Genomic DNA, 21209 nt, shown 5'->3' with positions numbered 1-21209 from the left:
CCTATCGGTATCTAATATTTATCAATCTCCAGGATGTTCAGCATCGTCAACAATTGTCTTGAATCCTGAAATCTTACTAGTAAAACTGTTTACGGCAACAGATCAACGCTCTAGAAATCTTGTAATCCAGCACCTCCTTTCTTTGCGATCGAAACGGCGAATAATCGATGTCGAAATTTATGCACAAACCAATCAGAGCCCTAAAGCAGTTGTGGGAGTTCTGCACGTGCTCACCAACACATTTAACTAGTACTATTGCCTTTTTATTCCAGAGGACTCATTGCATCGAAGTTCGAGAGCTGCTGATTTATGGCCAAAGCGCTCTGCTCCCAGGAAGAGCCGAGGTAATAAAACATCTGAGATCTTTGCACCACAACTCGCGTTGCAGCAGATGTTGACAAAGATTGCCGGGGAAAATATAAGGGTTGAGAAGGCCTGATGGCGAACAAGCCCTGCATTGAATGGCTGTCGTCTTCCCGCCTTCCTTTCAGGGTTTGCCTCTGCGGATATGTGCAAACGTATCGCAATCGTAACGTGCGGATTTGTAATCTACCAGTTCATTGTTCTGTGCTTCTCGCAGATTGGAAGGAGGTAGCGAGGGTGGCTTAAAGCAATGGTCTCCAACCTTGGCAACTTTAAGACCTGTGGACTTCAACTCCCAGAGTTCCTCAGCCAGCAAAGCTGGCTGAGGAACTCTGGGAGTTGAAGTCCACAGGTCTTAAAGTTGCCAAGGTTGGAGATCACTGGGCCTTAAAGCTTGTACGAACCATGGCAGAATCAGACAGAACGTGCTGACAGTTGGGTGCGGCACAAACAGGCCTCCCACCCACCCACCCCCGCGCGAGAGAAGCTGCAGTTTGCCTCGCTGCAATGGCTTCCTCGTTCGCCCACCCACAAGCGCAGCCGCCCACGCGCGTGCTCCAGAAAGTGCAAGGAGGGGGGAGTGCTGGGCGGGATGAGGGAGCTGCGCGCTGCGTAGCTTTCGCGGTTTCTCAACTCCCCCCCCCCCCCGAGGAAAGAAGGCGATCCTGTGCGCGCTGAGCAGGGACGAAAATAAGCCTTTCCTCAAGGAATGCAATATTTCAAATACGGGGGTGGAGATGGGGAACCGATTTCTGCAAGTCGCTAAATGAGCTTGACGCCGAAAGAAGCTATAGTTCTATGCTTTACAGGAGAATAGACACCTCCCAGTGGAAGCCTTGGTGCTCTCTGAGTCTGGTTGTTTGCTTTAGGTTTACTCATGTGTAGCAGTGCATTGATGATGTTAACTGGTTGGGTAACGAAATGTTTGCAAGCAAGAAACCAGGCTCAGAGAATACCAAGGACTCCACAGTTCAAGGACTCCACAGCTACAGATGTTCTCTTCTATTGGAAAGATACCCGCTGTTGTAGAGAAATTTGGGGGTCATCCAGTCGAATGCTGACCAAATGGGCAGCGTTGCTAGGTTTCCTGATCTCTGGCAATAGCTCGCAATTCCTTAATGGATATTCTGATCCTTTCCGTTCACCTGATCCCTTGTGTTCCTATTCATCTCTCAGATTTGCCAAACAGGGATTATAATTTTTTTTCTCCTAATCCCGTGATGGCGAACCTATGGAACGTATGCCAGGGGTGGCACACAGAGCCCTCTCTGTGGGCACGCGCACCATCGCAGCTGCTCTTCTGATTTCCAGTGTGCACATGCAGGCCGGCCAGCTGCTCTTTGCAGGTGCTGGAGCACCAGAAAACGGCAAAAAAACAGTCCGTTTTTGGACCTTTTTCTGGGCTGTTTTCAGGCTGGTTTGGGGGGGGGGGGCGTTTTCAGGGCTTTGGGGGCATTTCAGGGCATTTTTAGGATGCTTTTGAGGCTTTTTCAGGGCATTTTCTGGGGCATTTTCACATGAAAACAGCCCAAAAAACAGTTTGCAAAAAGCCTAAATGGCCTGAAAAATAGCAAAAAACAGACATGCATGTGCAGGTCAGCTGCTGTTTAATTTCCAGCGCTCCGGCGCGCGAACATGCATGTGCAAGCACGTGCGTTCCGGTTTTGTCAAAAAGGTTCGCCATCACTATCCTAATCCATCTCTTCTTTGCCTCCTGTGCCTGAAACAGTTTCTCCTTGTAGGTAATTGCAAGGGAGCAATTAACTATCATGGACCTGGGAATTGACTGACTCATTCTTCTTGGCATCCTGAAGCTGTTCCTTGAGTAAGCATGCATTCTGTGATAAAATAGCTTTTGAATCAGCAGATCTGATTGCTCGGTTAGCATGATTTCACTTTAATTTCAATCACATTTTGCTCCCTGAAATATTTACATCAGAATTTTTTGTTTGTAAATAATGATAAAATTGGATACCCTGATAAATTGATATTCAGATATCAATATTTGTTTTTGGCTTGATTATAAGATGTACATAGCCTCTGTGACTTGTAAATCATGTCTTACTATGTGTCAACTGCAATTTATAATAAAAACAGTATTAAATAATGCTGTAATTCTATTTTTTATGAGAAATAAATATTTGAGTGCCATACGTGCAACTTGACTCTCACCATTCTAAGGGTGGTTTTTTTGAGGGGGGGGGGATAAATTTGTTTCAAGCAAGGGCAAACCTATTAGGTGGTTGACTCATGTTCAGTAGAAATGACATGGAGCTCCATTCTGTTCAAACCAGAGGTGTTAACGTTTTGTAATGGAAGATTCCTAAAACCATTGTCTCTTTGATTTCTGGTTCAATGCCAGAGGATTGTAGGAATCACTGACAGCCTTAACATGGAAAAGGTGTTCAGTACAGGATAATTGACTGAAGGATTGGCGTGATAGGCAGAATAACACCAGGCTCTTTGGGCATAACACAGATCATAGTTTAATTAAACAAATTATTGGTAGGAAAATATTAGCTATATACAGTAGCAGTTGTATGTATATATGTACTTTTTTCTAGCCTGATGGAGAGCTGATACATAGTGTCTGAATAAAAGGTTAGGGCAAGAATGCCCTTAATTAAGCTTAAGTGTCCATATAGTCACTTGGTAACACTATCAAAGTATTGCTTTCTTCTGGATTTTTTTACAACTTCCACTCTAGCCTCCATTCTAGATTCTAATCTCAGGTTTCCTAATAATTTCCCATTCAAGTACTAGCTGCTTTGTTTTGGTGTAGCTGTTGTGATATCAAATGGATGCTGTTGCCATTTGAAGACACATCTTTTCTTAAAGTATATTAACTGCTAACCTGTTCCAGATGATATCAGTCTTTCATGTATTTTTATATGATTGGATTTCTCCACCATGGTCATTTCAGATGTTTCTTTTTATCATATACATAGCAGTGTTCATTTAGGAAAAGACATCAAGAAAGATTAAAATAAAGCTAAAGAAAGATAATAAGTCTGGGTATTATTGGTGGGTATTTTTTTTCTTTTTGCAATAGATGAATACAATAAATGCATGTCTATGTTTAGATCATTTTAAAGAGTATTGCCCTTGGAAATTCCTTCAAAAATAGACTTGGCTTACCATAGTCAATTAAATCTCTAAGAGATAACATGGATAAGGTGCTTAATGGGGCTATGTTTAAGTTAATCTTCCTCCTGTTCAGAAAGCTATACCATTCACTGAGCAGGTACTGCTGGAAGGTGAAATCAAGCAAAGATGTATTTCCAGCTAAGAAATGTGGCTCTGTTTCTTTTTTGCTTTGAAGGTAAGCAGTACAGAATGTATTCTATTATATAGTGATATTTTTATTTGCCATTGATTGTAACTTGTACTGCTTCTAATCCATAATCCTTTTCAGTTCCTATGTTAGACACAAAGTTTTACGTTTTTCATTGCTGAACCAGAAGACTTTTTCTTAGACCTTGGAGTTCTCATTTTTAAGTGTGTTTTGTAAAGTAACCATATATGACCAGATGTTTTTTTTTTTAATGGGAATGATGGAAAGATGAGGATATTGGCAAAATACATGATTCAAAGAATTGCTGAGATTGAATAAAAATCTTATATTTTCAGGGTGTATCTTTATAGTAATATTTTTCATCTTGTCAGAACTGCTTAGCTTTGAAAGCGATGTGTAACCTCTTGAAGAATATGACCGATTTAAGATTACATATAGAATCTACACCACAAAAGGCTAGTGACAGATTATGTGTAATCAAGTCAGTGTTGATTGTTAGTTACCACCACCTTTTGCAGGATAATTGGTTCTCAATCTGACCCTTTAGGTCTTTAACTAATGCATCCATTATTGAAATTAAGCCCATCCACCTTACTGCTGATTATCATATTTTCTACATTTTCAGCATTATAGATTTCCCAGGAGATCTAGGTTTATGCATCATGTGTCTAAAATACCATGATATGAGCTGGTTGTCTGTGTCCAAATGAGAATTCTGGATTGTTTTGTTCAATGATCCATTTATTCATATTCATGGCTGTCAATGGTATTCTCAGGAGTCTTCCCAAACATCAGTGCTCAAAAATGTCAAAGTATTTTCTATTCTATTCTTCAAAGCTCAACTTTTGTTTCCATGGAGTCTCACAGGAAAAGAAAAAATGCCATCATAGTTCTGATCTTTCTAGCTATAGACATGTCACAGTGCCTGAATATTTTTTCCCAAGCCCTTCTTTGATATCCTACTAAGTGTTTATTTGTGGTGTATTTCTTATGTGCTGGATTCTTTATTTTTGATAATCCTAAAACGCTGAAGCTATCTATACTTAAGTATTTTTATTGTCAGTTCAAAAGTTGGTTGTTGTAGCTGCTGACGTTACTTTGCTCTTTCTACTTTATATTTAATCTTAGTCCCATTTTAATGTGCTGATTGATTTTGATTATGGCTGAAATAAGACTTAAAAATATAAAACAGAATGCTATTAGTTTAGGGTTCCCAGCCAGCCCTCTGTGAATGATAAATGTATAATTTACTCTGATAGCTTTCAGATCATTTGCATTTTCAGCTATCAGACTAAATTATACATTTATCATTCATAGAGGGCTGGCTGGGATCCCTAAACTAATAGCATTCTGTTTTATATTTTTAAGGCTTCAGGACATTTTTTTAAAAGAACCATGTATATATAGAAAGTAGATTTTTTTTAAAAAAAATCCTCATGAAAGATGTTAAATTTCAATTTTGGAAGCACTTCCTGACCTTAAGTCACACTTTTGTGCAACTATTTTATATATCTTATCCCAAGGCTACTTTTGCTGAGCAGCACTAATATAGGGACTCTAAAAATAGATGTCATATAGTTGAAATTCATACTGATCATTACTGATGCATTACATATAAATACAGACACAGATACAGATCCAAAATCTTAATTTCAGTCTCTAAACATTCTGTCCCTTAAATGATTTGATGCCTAAACTTTTTTTTCCTTTGGGTACTTTATTACAAAACCTTTTCTCTGAAATTAATAGCAGAATTACAGACACTTCCTGTTTTCCAGTTATAACCTTTTTACCTTTAATGTCCCAATATCCTACTGAACTTTTAAACACAAATCTCTCAAAAATTGCTTTCTTTGCAAAGACAACCCTATCTCCATCAGTTTTTTACATGGACCAAGCAGTCAAAAGTTAAATGTGGTAGTGGAAAATTTGTACTTTCAGACTTGTAAGATTCTGTTAATGTGGCCTTAAATAAAGTAGAATTAGTGCTTCATGTTGCATTTCGTGTCTGGTTTACTTGAGAGGGCTGACAACCACTTTCTGAGGATTCACCATTGATCAATGTAATAATCATCCAGATAATTTTTAACTGCAAATTTCTTATTAATCAGAGTTGGAAAATAAGGTGGATACTGGTTGTAGCCTTATGTGATTTTTTTAAATTGTATTTTAAAAAACATCATCCAAAATTTACATTTCTGTGACATCTATATATTTTGCATAGGACCTCTCAGGCAGTAAAAAAAAATAAAAAGGTGGACTTCTTCCCTCATCAAAACAATAAATAAATTGATATGTAAAAGGAAGAGAAATATGAATATGCAGTTTTCAGAGGTACTTGTAAATAGTGTAATAAAAAATAAAGAACTCTAATAGTATTTTAAGGCTATGTTTGAACGCTTAAAATGACCCATTTTTATAGATCTGGAAGATTTTCCTTGCCAGCTTGGGCAATTTTCCAGGTCCTTGGAGAACAAAGTCATTGAAATTTACTCCGAATTGGATGCTTGATGGGCAGGACATAATGCAATGGCATGGATGATGTTTTATGAGATGACGTTGGTTTCTTTCAAGTCTGTGACACAATCAGAGTCCTCTGTATGATGATGATGATGATGTAAACCAGGGGTCCCCAACCCCTGGGGACCAGGTTGTGTGAGAGGTGGGCTGGTGTGTACACATGCACACAGCTCCACTCATGTGAGCAGTGGGCCGGCACACGCATGCACACTGGCCTGTCGCTCATACAAATTGAGCTGTGCGTGTGTGCACCAGCCTGCTGTTCACATGGCCTGGTTCCCGTTTCTCTCCCCAGCTGGGCTGCCAAGCTGCAAACATTAGGGATGGCTGATGTTTAGTGAATCTGTGTGCCTCCTGGTTGTATGTGTGGACAGAGATATCATGGCTACAGAAGGCAGTGAATGCTTTCTTCGGAGAGGAAGAGATATTTCTGATCCCATCCTCAAAAAGCCTTCATGTGCACACACAGGCTCAAGTCAATGTACTGTTGTTCCCAGTTCGGATCTGAGCCTGGTGTCGAGGCTGATGAAGAACACCAGACATGAGGTGCAGGTTTTGTTTCCTTTTATTGGAAAAACTCCAAGAAAAAGGATTCTGGCCAAAATGCCAAGGAACCTCGAACAATAGAATTAAGAAAGCTTTATACATTTTCACTAAAGCAGCAGGTGGGATAAGGCAGGATATATAAGAAATATAATCTAATAAACATTTTAGTAGTGATCTAACAATTATTCTATTGATCTCTAGCTATCCCTATTCCTAAGGCTTGGCTAAAGAATGCTTCAGGAGTTATCTAATACAGTGGTCCCCAACCTTTTTATCGCCGCGGACCAGTCAGCCTTTGATAATTTTACCGTGGCCCGCTGAGCGCGCGGAGGGGTGGGGGGGCGTTGTTCGCGACGACACATTGATTGCATACCTGCGCGGGGCTCTCTTCCCTGGAGCCTTTGCGCACGGCCCAGGAGCTTTTGCGCACGGCCCAGGAGCCTTTGCGCTGCAGCAATCATGGCCCCCGGCCGCTGCAGCGATCATGGCCCCCGGCCACTGTGCGGCCCGGTGCCAGGTACTCCACGGCCCGGCACCGGTCCGCGGACCGGGGGTTGGGGACCACTGATCTAATACACATTCTAGTTCCTCTAGGCCATCTCTATTCCTAACTTCTGCTAGGTCTGCAAGATGCCTAACTCTTTGTTTCTTTTATCAGCTTTTTAACTACCCAAAATTGTTACAAACTTACACATACATATTCCCTGTGAATAAGCATTCTTCGTTCTTGCCGGACAGACTCCACAATTACAGGTTCCCTGGTCTCCTTTCAAGTGTATGCCATACCTTTGCCTTGTTTTAGCAGACAGACCATCATCCTGCCACCCCCACCCACCCACCCCACACACAACTTGAATCTGAAAATGATTTGATTTTCCAAAATTCACCCAACATCAATATCCGTGTACTGTGGTTTGCTTACAGGCAGAAAGGCAAAGCAGAAGGCAGTATAATCCACAAGAAGTGATTATGAGAACAATGATTATACCTACCAGGGTCATTATTAAGGTTCTTAACCAGCTGAAATCAGGCAAACCATCCTGTCAGCCAATGCCAGTAGCCTCTCCATTCCTTCATGGGGGAGGGGGTTGCAGCTATATTTGCTATATGTTCAGCTTAGTTTTAGAATTCCTCTGATTTGTCTGGAATATGTTCAATTAACACACACACAAACCCCTTCTTTGGAAGCCAATACCTTATCTAGAGCCATTCTATTCATTTGTCGTATGACTTCTTGTTCTTTTGCTGCAGCAATAAAAAAGCTCCCCAGTCTCATTAGCTAGGATTTCCACCACTGCCTGTATACAATACATGGCATTATTGAGGGACCAGAGCCCATTGAGCCAGTTAAGGGTTAGTAGTCCATCAGGTACTTTCTGGATTGTTCAAGGTCCCTATGGTTTCTAATCTTCCCTTCAGATAAAGTGGGTGTAATATAGGTGGGCGGGAGGAACACACCTACGGTACATAACAAATTATATGGTCTTATCCTGATAGTTGCAAAATCTATTTCTCTTAATATCTTAGCCTCCACCTCAGAATCTGCTAGTGGTAATAATTGGGCAACTCTCCTAATTCTAGTGTGTGTAGCTACTACCATAATACCTTTCGGGGGAAATTTCTAATTGAGAGAACAACTATGGGAGGTGGTATTTGTCCCATGCAACTATGATTCCAGAGGCTTTTGTTTCCAGAACAATAACTTAAGTCCCAAATCATCTTCAGAAGAAATGACAGGTACACAGTTCAAAAGTCAGGAGTGGCAGATCATGAGTATTTTATTTTTACTCTGGAGTGATGTATCCATGTCAGTGTGTGCACAGTGTGGTTATGTGAGACAACCCAGGAGCAAATACAGTAAAAAGAGGCTTGTCTTTAAATAATGGTTTTATCTACAACAAATATATACATACACTTCCTTTAGTCAGACCTCAAACAAACAGAAATAAGCAATTACACCACCGAAGCATACATGGAGAGAGAAATATGTTCCTCTTCTTATTACAAGCTCTTAAAGTGATATCAGCCCCAAAAGCTGACCCATTTCTAGCATCATATCATCGTAGTAGCTGGCCAGTGCTTAAATCATTACCCTGACACTCCTCCCATTTAAAGCTGAAAAGCTGTAAACACTTTGCGATATTCATGATGCTTTCTATCTCTATTATATCCTCGCCTCCTGCTTCGGCTTCTACTCTGACTGCTACAAACACTACTAGTACCATTACTACTACTGCTGCTGGAACTGCTCCTAATTTCATTTTCTAATAACTCAGTACACTCTGTCCCATTATTTTCCATTGCAATCTTGTTCACCATTTCTTGGTAATTAAGGGGTTCATAATGAACACTACATATTCTAACCCCACTTGCAGTGAACTGATCAGGAGGCATATCTTTATTACTTCTTTCAGATCTTCTTGGTATCATCTGTTCCTGCATTTCTGTTTCTCCACTTTTTATCTCATGTTTATCCTCTTCTAAGTCTACTTCTGACCTGCTTTCCTATCTCTCCTTCATCAGACTTTGCATAGCTTCTCCTATGCAACTCATGCTATGTGTTGGCATAAACACCTCAGAATTAGCATGCAACCTATTCCAATTATATTGTTCTGCAAAACTAGCAGACCGTGAAATCACTACTTTGTCAGTTTTGGAAGCCATTTTTTTTCCTTTTTGCAGATTCCTGACTGCCACATATGTTAGCCTGGGAATTTGGGAGGGGGTTTACTTGCAGTGGTAGAATTTTAGCCTAACAACATTCTTTCTTCTGGGAATCAAGGACACTTGCTTGCACCTGGATGGGAATGGTTGAGGATTATCTTCAGTTGCATTGGAGTATTGTATTGGACCATGTGATGAACTTGTGGGTGTGGGGCAAGGGTTGTGAATTTTCAACTGGGTGCGGAAAACCTGGAAGCTTTCAGATTCGGGTTTTCTCAGATGTGCCAACATGACATCTCTAACAAATTGCAACTTTGAGGAACTTCAGACCTTAGAGTTTTATTTCATTAGCAGTGTTTCTTTGGAACCCTGACACACTTTTCTGGTTCCATCTGTGAACCTATATCCCTTTGAACCTGGCTCATAACCAACAAATTTAAGCTTCCTGGCCTTTTTCTGTCCTTTTCTCCTGGTGCCTTTGGGACTATGTACTCAGGCATAACTATCAAATGTTCTTAGGTGAGCCATCGAAGGTTTTCTACTGTATAATAGGAAATATGGAGTTTCATTTATAGCAACACTCCATATCCTGTTTATTGTATAATTCACTGTGTTCATGGCTTCCCCCCAGTATACTCTACTCATTCCTGCATCTGCTAGCAGTGAGTCTTTCATGGTTTGCAATATGCCATTCCATCTTTCAGCCACTCTGTTTTCAGATAGCAAGTACACATTCATAGGTCTATGCCTTATGCCTAAACTCCTTAACCATCTTTGGAAATTATCAGACATGAACTCTGTTCCCCTCTCTGTTTGCAACTGGCATACTTTACAACCATACCTTTTCTCTACAAGTCTTATCCTTGCTTGAATTGTTGCAATATTTCTGTCTTGCTTTTTAGCAGATAACAAAACCCATATCTTGTGTAGTCATCCATTACAACTAGGGTATATCTAGCTCCTCCTAAAGAGGGTGCCATAGGGCCAATCAATCAACTGTAAGTCTGTGTTTGTTTGCCTAGGGCTTTTCTTACTCACAGGATACACCCTAGACTTTGACTCTTTACAAACAGCGCAATCTAAGTACATCTTGCGTTGCTTTAGTTTAAGTCCCTCAGCTAGGACTGGCATCTTCTGCAGTATTCTAAAACTTGCATGCCCCAATCTCCTGTGCAACAAATGTACACAATTGTCACATGTGGGAATGTTTGTAAGTGTTCATGCACAACTATTCTCTTGCCTTACTAGTATGTACAGACCATCCTGCTTAACCTCTCATGCATGAATTCTTCCACCTTTCCTTTTCCTCCAGCAAACACTATTTCATACCCTTGGCTATCTAAACTGGAAGTCCTCAACAAATTATGATCTAATACAATACATTGTCTAATGTTTCCCCTATCTCAGGTACATAGACTTTACCTTCCCCTTTAACAGCAGATTGTTGTCCATTATCCAAACTAACAAATGTTTGCTTGGCTGGCCTCAAGCCAGAAAACATTTGTGGGCCATTTGCAATATGCTGACTTACCCCACTGTTCATACAACCAGGTGTTTCTAGTTTTCAGATGCTGTTGTTGCTAGGGGAAAAAAATGATGATGAAGAACCACTCCTCGTGTGTTGAGTAGCCCTATGCCTTTGTCTTTGCTGCTCCTCTGTTTCTCCTCTCAGGGCAGTGTCTCTGGAGATGCCAGACAAACATACAATAATGAAAAAAGACTGTCTTTGATCCCTATATCTAATCCCCACTAATATCTCAAAATTAGCTAAAATACTACCTATTGGTGTGTCTTTGGGCAGGTTCTTTTTGGCAACTGTGTTGCTCTTGACTGAATGCCTTTTTGCTGTCAGTTTCCCATTTCAAAGCTGGATCTCAGGCAGATACCCCTTATCCCTGGCCTCTCAGCTCCAGCGGTCCTTGAATGAAACCGATTATCTGGATTCCTTCCAGTCTGGTTTCAGGCCTGGCTACAGCATGGAAACTGCTTTGGTCGCACTGATCGATGATGAATGTCTTTTTGCTGCCAGTTTCCCATTTCAAAGCTGGATCTCAGGCAGATACCCCTTACCCCTGGCCTCTCAGCTCCGACGGTCCTTGGATGAAACCGATTATCTGGATTCCTTCCAGTCTGGTTTCAGGCCTGGCTACAGCACGGAAACTGCTTTGGTCGCACTGATCGATGATCTCTGGAGAGTCAGGGATGGGGGTCATGCTTCCGTCCTAGTGCTCCTTGACCTCTCAGTGGCCTTCGATACCATCGACCATGGTATCCTTCTGCAGCGGTTGCGGGAGGTGGGAGGCACTGTTTTTCGGTGGTTCTCCTCCTACCTCTCGGACAGGTCGCAGTCGGTGTTGGTTGGAAGGCAGAGGTCGACCCCTAGGCCCCTTAAGTATGGGGTGCCGCAGGGTTCGGTCCTGTCCCCCCTCCTGTTTAACATCTACATGAAGCCACTGGGTGAGATCATTCGGTGGCACGGGATAAAATACCACCAATATGCAGATACAGCTGTATCTGTCCGCCCTGTGCCAACTCAGTGAAGCGGCTGACGTGATGTGTGCCTGAAGGCTGTTAGGGTCTGGATGGGTGTGAACAAGCTTGCACTCAATCCCGACAAGACCGAGTGGCTTGTGTTTTTCCCTCCCAAAGATTGGCCTTGTATTCCATCTCTCAGGCTGGGGGGTGAAATTATACACCCCTCAGACAGTGTTCGCAATTTGGGAGTCCTCCTGGACCCACAGCTGACTTTAGAACATCATTTGTCAGCTGTGACCAGGGGGGCATTTGCCCAGGTTCGCCTGGTGCACCAATTGCGTCCCTACCTGAACCGGGAGGCCGTCAGAACAGTCACTCACGCCCTTGTGACCTCAAGACTGGACTACTGTAATGCGCTCTACATGGGGCAGCCCTTGAAGAGCATTCAGAGACTACAGCTTGTCCAGAATGCAGCCGCGCGAGCGATTGTGGGTACACCTTGGTACACCCACGTTACACCTATCCTCCGCGAGCTGCACTGGCTGCCTATTGGACTCCGGACGCGTTTCAAGGTGCTAGTCGTTACTTTTAAAGCACTACATGGTATCAGACCTGGGTACTTGAGAGACCACCTCCTGCCAATTACCTCCCTTCGACCAATCAGATCCCACAGATTAGGCCTCTTCCGGATACCATCAGCTACCAGTGTCGACTGTCAACCCCCCAGGGGAGGGCCTTTTTTGTGGCTGCTCCGGCCCTCTGGAACGATCTCCCCATGGACATTCGGACCCTCACCACCCTTCAGGCTTTCTGCAAAGCCGTCAAGACCTGGCTGTTCCGGCAAGCCTGGGGCTAATGAGTTCCCAGCCCCACTCGAATTGTTGATTGTTGTGTAGTTTTTAATTTGTCTTTGTATCCTGTTTGTCTCGTTTGTTTTTGTATTGCCCCCTTCCCCATGTGTTTGTTCGCCGCCCTGAGTCCCCCTGGGAACAGGGTGGCATACAAGTATAATAAATACAAATACAAATCCCCTGGGACGTCTCCTGTCCAGTCTTTGCTTTTGTTTGCCTTTTACTTAGGGCTGGATCTCAGGCGCATACCCCTGGGATGTCTTGTGTCCAGTCGTTATCTTTTCCACAAATTTTGTTTCTTTCTTTTCCTCCACCAGTGGTTGTTCCAGCCTGCGATGGGTTTAGATCTGGCCTGTAGGGCTGCCCTAAAAACAGCAAGGGGGCAGCCCTGCCACCTTGGCCCTGGCCCATCCACCCCAGCTGGGTGTGCCCCCTGGGTGCACACACAGGAAACAGTGAGCACGCAGGGACTGGCGATGACTGGTAGGAGCTGCAGCTCATTGCCTCCTTGGCTGCTCATTGACTGATAGCAATGGCCAGCTGGATATGAGCCAGAATGTCCAATAAGTCACACTCAGCCCTGCCCCACGTGCACTGCACTTGCGTACTTCATCCCATGGGCCAGGTCCCTTCTTCTTCCCAATGCCCCCCCCCTTTCAGCCTCTTGTCCTGGGGACAGTGAGGGTCCTCTGGTGGATGAGGCTTTGAGCTCACCCTGGTCTCGCCTTCCTCTGCTGGAGATCTCCAGATCCTTCTCCAGCCTTGCCTGGTCCCCCACAGTGAACGATATCAAGCCGGCCACATTCGGCCAGCTATGCCCACCCAGTGCAACTATAATGGTGATGCGGCCCTCAGTGAAATTGAGTTTGACACCCGTGATTTAGATAGTGGTTCATTGTATTCAATCAATCCACTCTATGCATCGGTGAGACACATGGATTTCTGCAACGTCTCTTGCTTTTCAAGGTATCCACTCATGATCAAAAGACATGATCATTTCCTGTGAAACCTTACATCTTTCAAGCATTCATTGTCTTTGACGTGGTCTATTCCAGATGGAATTTACATGATTCAACCAGGGAGAAGTTTCACTTTATAGAGAATCATGGTGTTGGGGCCCAGCGGGTGGCCTTTTCAATACTGATTCCCTCAATATGGAATAGTTTGCTTCTGTTATTAGCCCTCACTTATGTTCTTTAGAAGACAGTCCTTTTTCAGGGCTTTTGGAGAAGAAGGTGTGTAAAATAGAATGCAGTTAAATAGATTTTCAGGTGTTTATCTTATATGACACATGGTTTTAATGCTTTCAGCATGGTAATGCTTTCAGCTACTAAGAGTCTATGAGTAGGTGGCATATAAATTATTATAACAAAAATATTTTATGTGGCAAAATATATTTGGAGCCTATTTTTTTCTTCCCCTTTTCTAGGTTTTTCTCCTGAAAACTAGTAATTTTGGAATCTTTTTGATATAGTTGAAATAAAAATCCAGAATGAATAATGTATTTTGTATTTTGTACAATATTGAGAATTTCTTCTATTTTAAACAACTTTTTTGAATCGATTATTTCTCCTAAACAGGAAACCTTTATACTCCATTTACTAGAATTCGGTAGCTTGTAACTTTGTTTTCAAGGAAACTAAACTCTGCTTTTCAATTCTATGCATTAAAAATGCCTATTTGAGCAAATCAAATTGTACATATAGCATTTTATAAAACAACAATATTAGACAAACAATTATGGTATTTGTAAAGTGGTCAATTTTTTGTTGCTTTAGTTTTGACTAGATGTATCTCCATTTATATGTTTCTCCTTCGTTTCCAGAATATTGAGAATAAAACATATTGCAAATGTTTCTAAGTGCACTTCAATTTGTGCTATCACTAATATAAAATTAATATTAATTTTTTTTCTTTTATGGTTAAAACCTGAATGCTAGATTGGGGAATAGAGCCAATTTTGAAATACAGTCCCATAATTTAAGATTGCTTTGTAAAATGGAACATTCTTCTTTGAAGAATAATGCTATTAAATAAATATCGAGAGGTAAGGACAAAGTGGATTGAATGTATCTTTCCTTTCATTTCTCATAAGAAAAATTCAGTTCATCCTTCTATTACTGTATAGTTTCAAGAAATGTATTTTTTAGACCTCTTTATGATTAACAAAGGGATGCGGTAGTTCAGTGGCCAGCTAAAAGGTCGGCAGTTCGGCAGTTTGAAACCCTAGCACGGCGTAATGGAGTGAACTACCATTACATGTCCCAGCTTCTGCCAACCTAGCAGTTCAAAAGCATGTAAAAATGCAAGTAGAAAAATAGGACCCACCTTTGGTGGGAAGATAACAGCATTCCGTGTGCCTTTGGCGTTTAGTCATGCCGGCCAAATGACCACGGAGACATCTTCGGACAGCACTGGCTCTTTGGCTTTGAAATGGACATATGTGCGATGGGAACCTTTACCTTTATAAGCAATCAATAAATCTCAACATTTTATGAGAACAATGTAGGAACACCTGAAGGATGAAGCTATGAACATCAGCAAACTATAGATATTTCATTCATTCATTCTCAGAGCCGAGGTGGCGCAGTGGTTAGGGTACAGTACTGCAGGCCACTTCAGCTGACTGTTATCTGCAGTTCAGCGGTTCTAATCTCACCGGCTCAAGGTTGACTCAGCCTTCCATCCTTCCAAAGTGGGTGAAATGAGGACCCAGACTGTGGGGGCGATATGCTGACTCTGTAAACCGCTTAGAGAGGGCTGAAAGCCCTATGAAACGGTATATAAGTCTAACTGCTATTGCTATTGCTATTCTCTCAAATAAAAGGAAAGTTATTAAACATGGCCCTAAAAATAGGTTGAAATAGCAAAGTAAGTGATATAATATAACTAACTAGTGGCCATCTAGGATGATTCACTTTGTCTCTAACATGTCTCGTAGAATTCTGCTAAAAGTCGTTTATTTTCTTGGCCTTGATGAATCAAAAAAGATGTTGAAAATCTACAGAGACCAGATGTTGAAAATTTTCACCAGTCTACCACTATTTGGTCTAGCACTGAATAGTTGCAGAAATATATATCCTATCAATGTTAAAGAACTTTGGAATTGTGAGGTCAAACATGAGCTACCGATATTGTCTTCTATCAGTAATTTTAGACTTGCTAAAGTTCACGTGTGCTTTCCACAAGCCCAAATCTTGAAGCACTCCAAGTATTTAAAATTTCTCACTTTCTCTATCACTTGCCCCTATTTTATCTAAGTCAGCTTTGTATATCTGGGGATGGCAAAAATATTCACTTTCAACTTTTAAAAATAATTAGCAGCTAGTTTTCTCTGCAATATTGCACTATGATTCTGAAGGCTTATCTAAAGTCAACTGGAGTTTTAAAACAATAACTATCATTTGCATATAGCAAATTTTGGCATTTGCTGTTTTGAGAGGCTGGAGATTTAAATTTGAGGATCTTTTTGCCAAGGGGTTCATATTTAAGTAGCACGGGAATGAAGCTAAAATACAGACTCTCCTATATATAGTGATTTGATCTGATTCTGGAATCTTTGTATAGTTTTAAATAAGGAAAACATGCACTGCTCAATATTTTCTCATTAAAAAGGCCTCAAAATTAAGTCAAACTTCTAAAATCCACAAATATCTCATACAGGAAAGATGTACACCTATCAATATCTCTATCAGGTGATGTAGAACTAAAACTTGATCTGTTCAGGAGCTACTTGGATAATTATGGCCATTCCTTAGTCTGATGGAATGTTTCCAGGGAAGTTTATGTATATAATAGTAAAATGCTTGTGTTTGTAACCTTTAACTGGATGAAACTGCATCATAGGGCAAAATCTTTTGAAGTAAGATACCTCAAATTGGTATTGGTATTGGTATTTTATTATTTGTATGCCGCCCTTCTCCGGGAGGACTCAGGGCGGTGAACAATTCAAAGGGGGAAAAAAGGGGGAACATAAAAGACAAAATACAAATAATAAAAGTAGGCAACAGTCGCACAACCATACATGTCGAGAGGGGAGGGAACTCATCACCCCCAGGCCTGCCGACAAAGCCAGGTTTTGACGGCTTTTCGGAAGGCCTGGAGAGAGGTGAGGGTCCGAATCCCTGCGGGGAGTTCATTCCAGAGGGCCGGAGCTGCCACAGAGAAGGCCCTCCCCTGGGTAATAGCCAGGTGGCATTGGCTATTGGGCTCACTTACAGAATACAACCAAAATCCAAGACCCATAACTCCCATGGAATTTAAGTTTTATAAAACATTTTATGACATAATACAAAATGTTATAATACATTTTGGTTATCTTCTGATGTTTGTCTGTACTATACAGTTCAACATGAATTACTTTCAATCTTAATCTGAATATCTCCTTGAATCTTTAAGAACTTTTCAAGTACATTGGAAATGCTGCTATTGGTGAAGGCATTCAGGAATCTAATAAGGAAACATATCTGAAATAATGACGCAAGAGTCATAACTTATCTAGTCTGTCATAAAAGAAAGACCAAGACAAAGGCCCACAAGCCAACATATAATAACTATGATATATTGATATTAATATTCTGGTTGCACAATTCTCTAGTTAGTGTAGTTTACCCATGGTTTACAAATAGATCAGTAATTTCTAATATAGTACATAGTATGATTCTTGCCCCTATGTATCCAGGTTTGATAGTTTACAGAGGTTAAATTTGGAGCAGAAGTTCTCCCTTTCAATTAATATTTACACTGTAACTGTGGGTCACAAATTCTTTTATTTTCTCTGCAACTGCCACATCTGCTCATTGGAGACTGCATCATCAATACAATGTGATTTATTTCAAGACTGTTTTTTTCCTATTGGGTTTCCTCTTTCCATCTGTTATTTGGCACTACTGTTTAGGAGAAAGACAAATGTTTTCTTTTATATATATATATATATATATATATATATATATATATATATATATATATATATATATATATATATATATATATATATATATATATATATATATATATATATATATATATATATATATTACATAGACAACACATACACACAGCAATAAAAAAAACAAAGAAAACAAAAAAAACATCATCACATAAAGCATGTCGTTTGGTTACAGGTGTTTTAACATCCATATTCTCGAATAACATTTACCATCTCAAATTTTTCATCTAGTATAACTAAATACCTCACTTTCATTGTACAGTATATGTTCAGTTACAATTAGTATTATTTTTTTTCCAGTAAATCATGATTCCCTTACATTCTTGATTGTCTATTTGATAACAGTATACCTTTATATAATCCCCATGTGATAGAAAAAATTTTTTTTTTACCAACCATTTATATTTGTATATCACTATTTTCAATTATGCATAATTCCACCAATCAACTATCAGGTATGCTTATATTCATTATTATCCTTGTACATCATACATTCAAACAGAAATCTTATTCCTTCATTTTTTAACAAAATATTCTAGATAGTCGCTACATATATATACCAATTTTCAATTATTCCCTTATTAAAATTATTTATCAACAACAAAATATCATTCTAATATATTCTTAACGTTATACATTATATCACCAATCCTCTATCAAGTATACATAAAATCATTATTATCCTTATCCTTTTTAAAGCAAAACATTCTAAAGTATTCAATTCATAGATATATCAGTTTTTCATTGTACCCCCTTCCCTGTGATTGTAAGCCGCCCTGAGTCCCCTCAGGGAGAAGGGCGGCCTATAAATCTTAATAAAATGATTTAAAAAAATGATAAATGATCATTGTTAATTTATTTCACAGCATGATTGTGTTATCATTTAACTCCTTCAGTTAAAGCATGAGTAAAACATTTTTCATTTCCAAGTTTTTTTCCCCAGCCACTGATAAAACAAGTCCCATATCTTATAAAATTGCTCATCCTCTTGTTCTCTAATTTCAAGTGTCAATTTACTCATTTCAACACAGTCCATTATTTTTCGAAAAACTTCTTCCTGTTTTGATATTGTTTCATTTTTCCAGTTTTTTGCAAATACGATTCTGGCTGCTGTTAACACATTTACAATCAGATATTTTAAGTATTTGTTATAAATTTCTTGTATGACCCCCAATAAAAAGACCTCTGGTTTAAAGTCTACTTGTGTGTCATTTTCTCCAACCACATGTGGATTTTAGTCCAGTATCTTTTAGCTTCAATGCAAGTCCACCACATGTGGTAATATGAGCCCGGTATCTGATGACATTTCCAACACTTTTCTGATTTATTCTTGGACATTCTTGCAATTCTGGTTGGGGGTAAATGCCACGACAAATGTTTTCTTTGGCTGTTTAACTAGGTATACCACTTCTTGGCTGTTAAAATTCAGAAATGATAGTATCTGAATAGAAAATGTATAATGTTAATTTATTAACCAATATTACGTGGACTTAAGCAACTAATTATAAAGATTCTTCATAAATCAGAGAACAATAATGTATCTGGAAGGGAGCATGGAAATAGAAGGGAAATACTGTGCATGTAAAATACCAGGTTGGAAGAGAAAATTGTCATGGAAAGATAAATTCCCATGCAACCCTTAGAAAGGTTGTGGTGATTTGCTTTAACCACAGTTTAACCCATGGTCTAATTTCAGATACAAAGTTGGGCCTATATGAGTTAAATCTCCATCTTGCTTTATTTAATGTGGTGTGTTTGTTTATGTACATTCCAGCAGCATTAATGCATCTGGCTGAAATATGCATATAAAGTGCTATCAAAAATGTATTTCTTGATCTTACACATTCTAAGAATGCACGATCTAAAATTCTGTGTATTTGCCATGCTTGTTCCTGTGTAGCAGCATTTTCTGCTTACTTCACAGAACAAAAACACATGTTCTTTGTCTGGAATAGATGGAACTTCAACAAGTAAGGGCATTTGCAGGCGGGCAGTGTCAAAATTTTATGATGGTGACTATGACCACACAATGTTCTAGTTTTATATGTGCTGCACATACAACGTACATGGAAGAGAATAGAGATGGAAGGGACTTTGGAGGTCTTTTAGTCCAGCCCCTTGCACAAGCAGGATATCCTATGCCATTTCAGACAAGTGGCTGTCCAGTCTCTTAAAAACCTCCAGTAATGAAGTACCTACAATGTTTGAAGGCAAGCTATTCTACTGGTTAATTGTCCTCACTGTTAGGAGGTTGCTTAATTTCTTGATTAGTTTCCATCTATTGTTTCTTGTCTTACCTTCTGGTGAAAATTGGCCTCCTCTTCTTTGTGGCAGCCCCTCAAATACTGGAATGATGATATCATGTCTCCTCTAGTCCTCCTTTTTTCTAGACTGGGCATACCCAATTCCTGCAACCATCAAGGTAGTATTTTGTCTTGAAGCCCTTAATCATCCTATTGCTCTTCTTTGCACTTGTTCCAAAGTCTCAAAATCTTTTTTATAGTGTGGTGACCATAACTGGATGCAGTATTCTAGATGTGGTCTTACTAAGCCTTTATAAAGTGATATTACCAGTAATACTTCTTATAAAAAGGTGGGACTTTCAATAAAAAGAGCTTTCAATACAAAGGTGGGGCTTTCAATAGAGCATTGATGATAATCATCTTGACTTTTTGACACCTTCCCCTCTTGCAAATGCCTTGTTTGTAGGTATTGACCTAAATACAGAGGTCTTTCTTTGTTACCAGGAAAGTTATATGTGTTTTATTAGAGCTATAATTGTTCTTAAGAATTGCTGTCCTTAGTGTGGAGAAAGGGAAGGGGAGCAAGCCAGAACGCAAGGCAGGGCAGGAAAAATGTACTCTTTATAGAACATTTCAAAGTTTAGATTGCAGCTCAGCCTTTTAATGTTATATAACAGAGACCCTGCTCTAGCCATTATTTTAAATGGCTTATGCTGCTGTTTGGGTTAATTATATTTTATTGTTATGGCAAGTATCTTTTAAGTGCCTTGTGGGTTGCATTGTCAACAAACAATGTTGGCCTGCTTCATGTTCCCTTTTGGAAACAGCCTTTTGAGAAAATATTTGGTATAATACTTAGTGCCAAATGAGTGACCATATGATTTATCCTTGTACTTGCTCCCAATTTCCATCCCTCCCTATCCAGTGCTTTGACTGTGTTTTGACTGTGTTTTTTGTTTTGCTATTTTTTCACTTCTGCGGCAAAATCACACCTATTAGTCATGCTGTCATTGTCACTTGCAGAGGTAAGTCTTTTGCATTTTTTGCCTGCTATATAAGCACCTTTAAAATTTTATTCTGTGTGGATTTTTCCACCCCACTGAAAAATATGTTGTAGTCTGGATTTTAATACAATGAATTTCATATGGGATGGATCAAATTGCAGTGTGATTGAGGTTATTTGCATAATTTTATTTCTAAGGAAATGATGGAAATGAAACAATATCCTTTGGGTGATGATATGATTTATGCAGTGACATCATAGTCCGAGTGATCAATCTAATGATGTCATCATGCAAATTGCA

At 39.9% G+C, this 21209-nt stretch overlaps 1 protein-coding gene across 1 annotated transcript in view; it reads left to right on the top strand.

The window, feature by feature from the left end:
- Window positions 1-3580: 3580 nt before the first annotated feature.
- Window positions 3581-21209, top strand: part of RS1 (retinoschisin 1) — a 51193-nt gene continuing 33564 nt past the window's right edge. Inside the window, exons 1-2 of the mRNA XM_087726352.1 lie at window positions 3581-3685; window positions 20905-20930. Of these exons, the coding sequence (XP_087582478.1) occupies window positions 3637-3685; window positions 20905-20930 (75 nt within the window). The 5' untranslated portion in view covers window positions 3581-3636. The remainder of the gene's footprint in view (window positions 3686-20904; window positions 20931-21209) is intronic.

The sequence above is a fragment of the Thamnophis sirtalis genome, unplaced genomic scaffold, assembly GCF_051295495.1.
Source record: "Thamnophis sirtalis isolate CommonGarterSnake01/CBP01778 unplaced genomic scaffold, rThaSir2_p1.2 scaffold_12, whole genome shotgun sequence".
NCBI classification, from domain to species: domain Eukaryota; kingdom Metazoa; phylum Chordata; class Lepidosauria; order Squamata; family Natricidae; genus Thamnophis; species Thamnophis sirtalis.
This window is presented reverse-complemented; position numbering and strand designations above follow the sequence as displayed.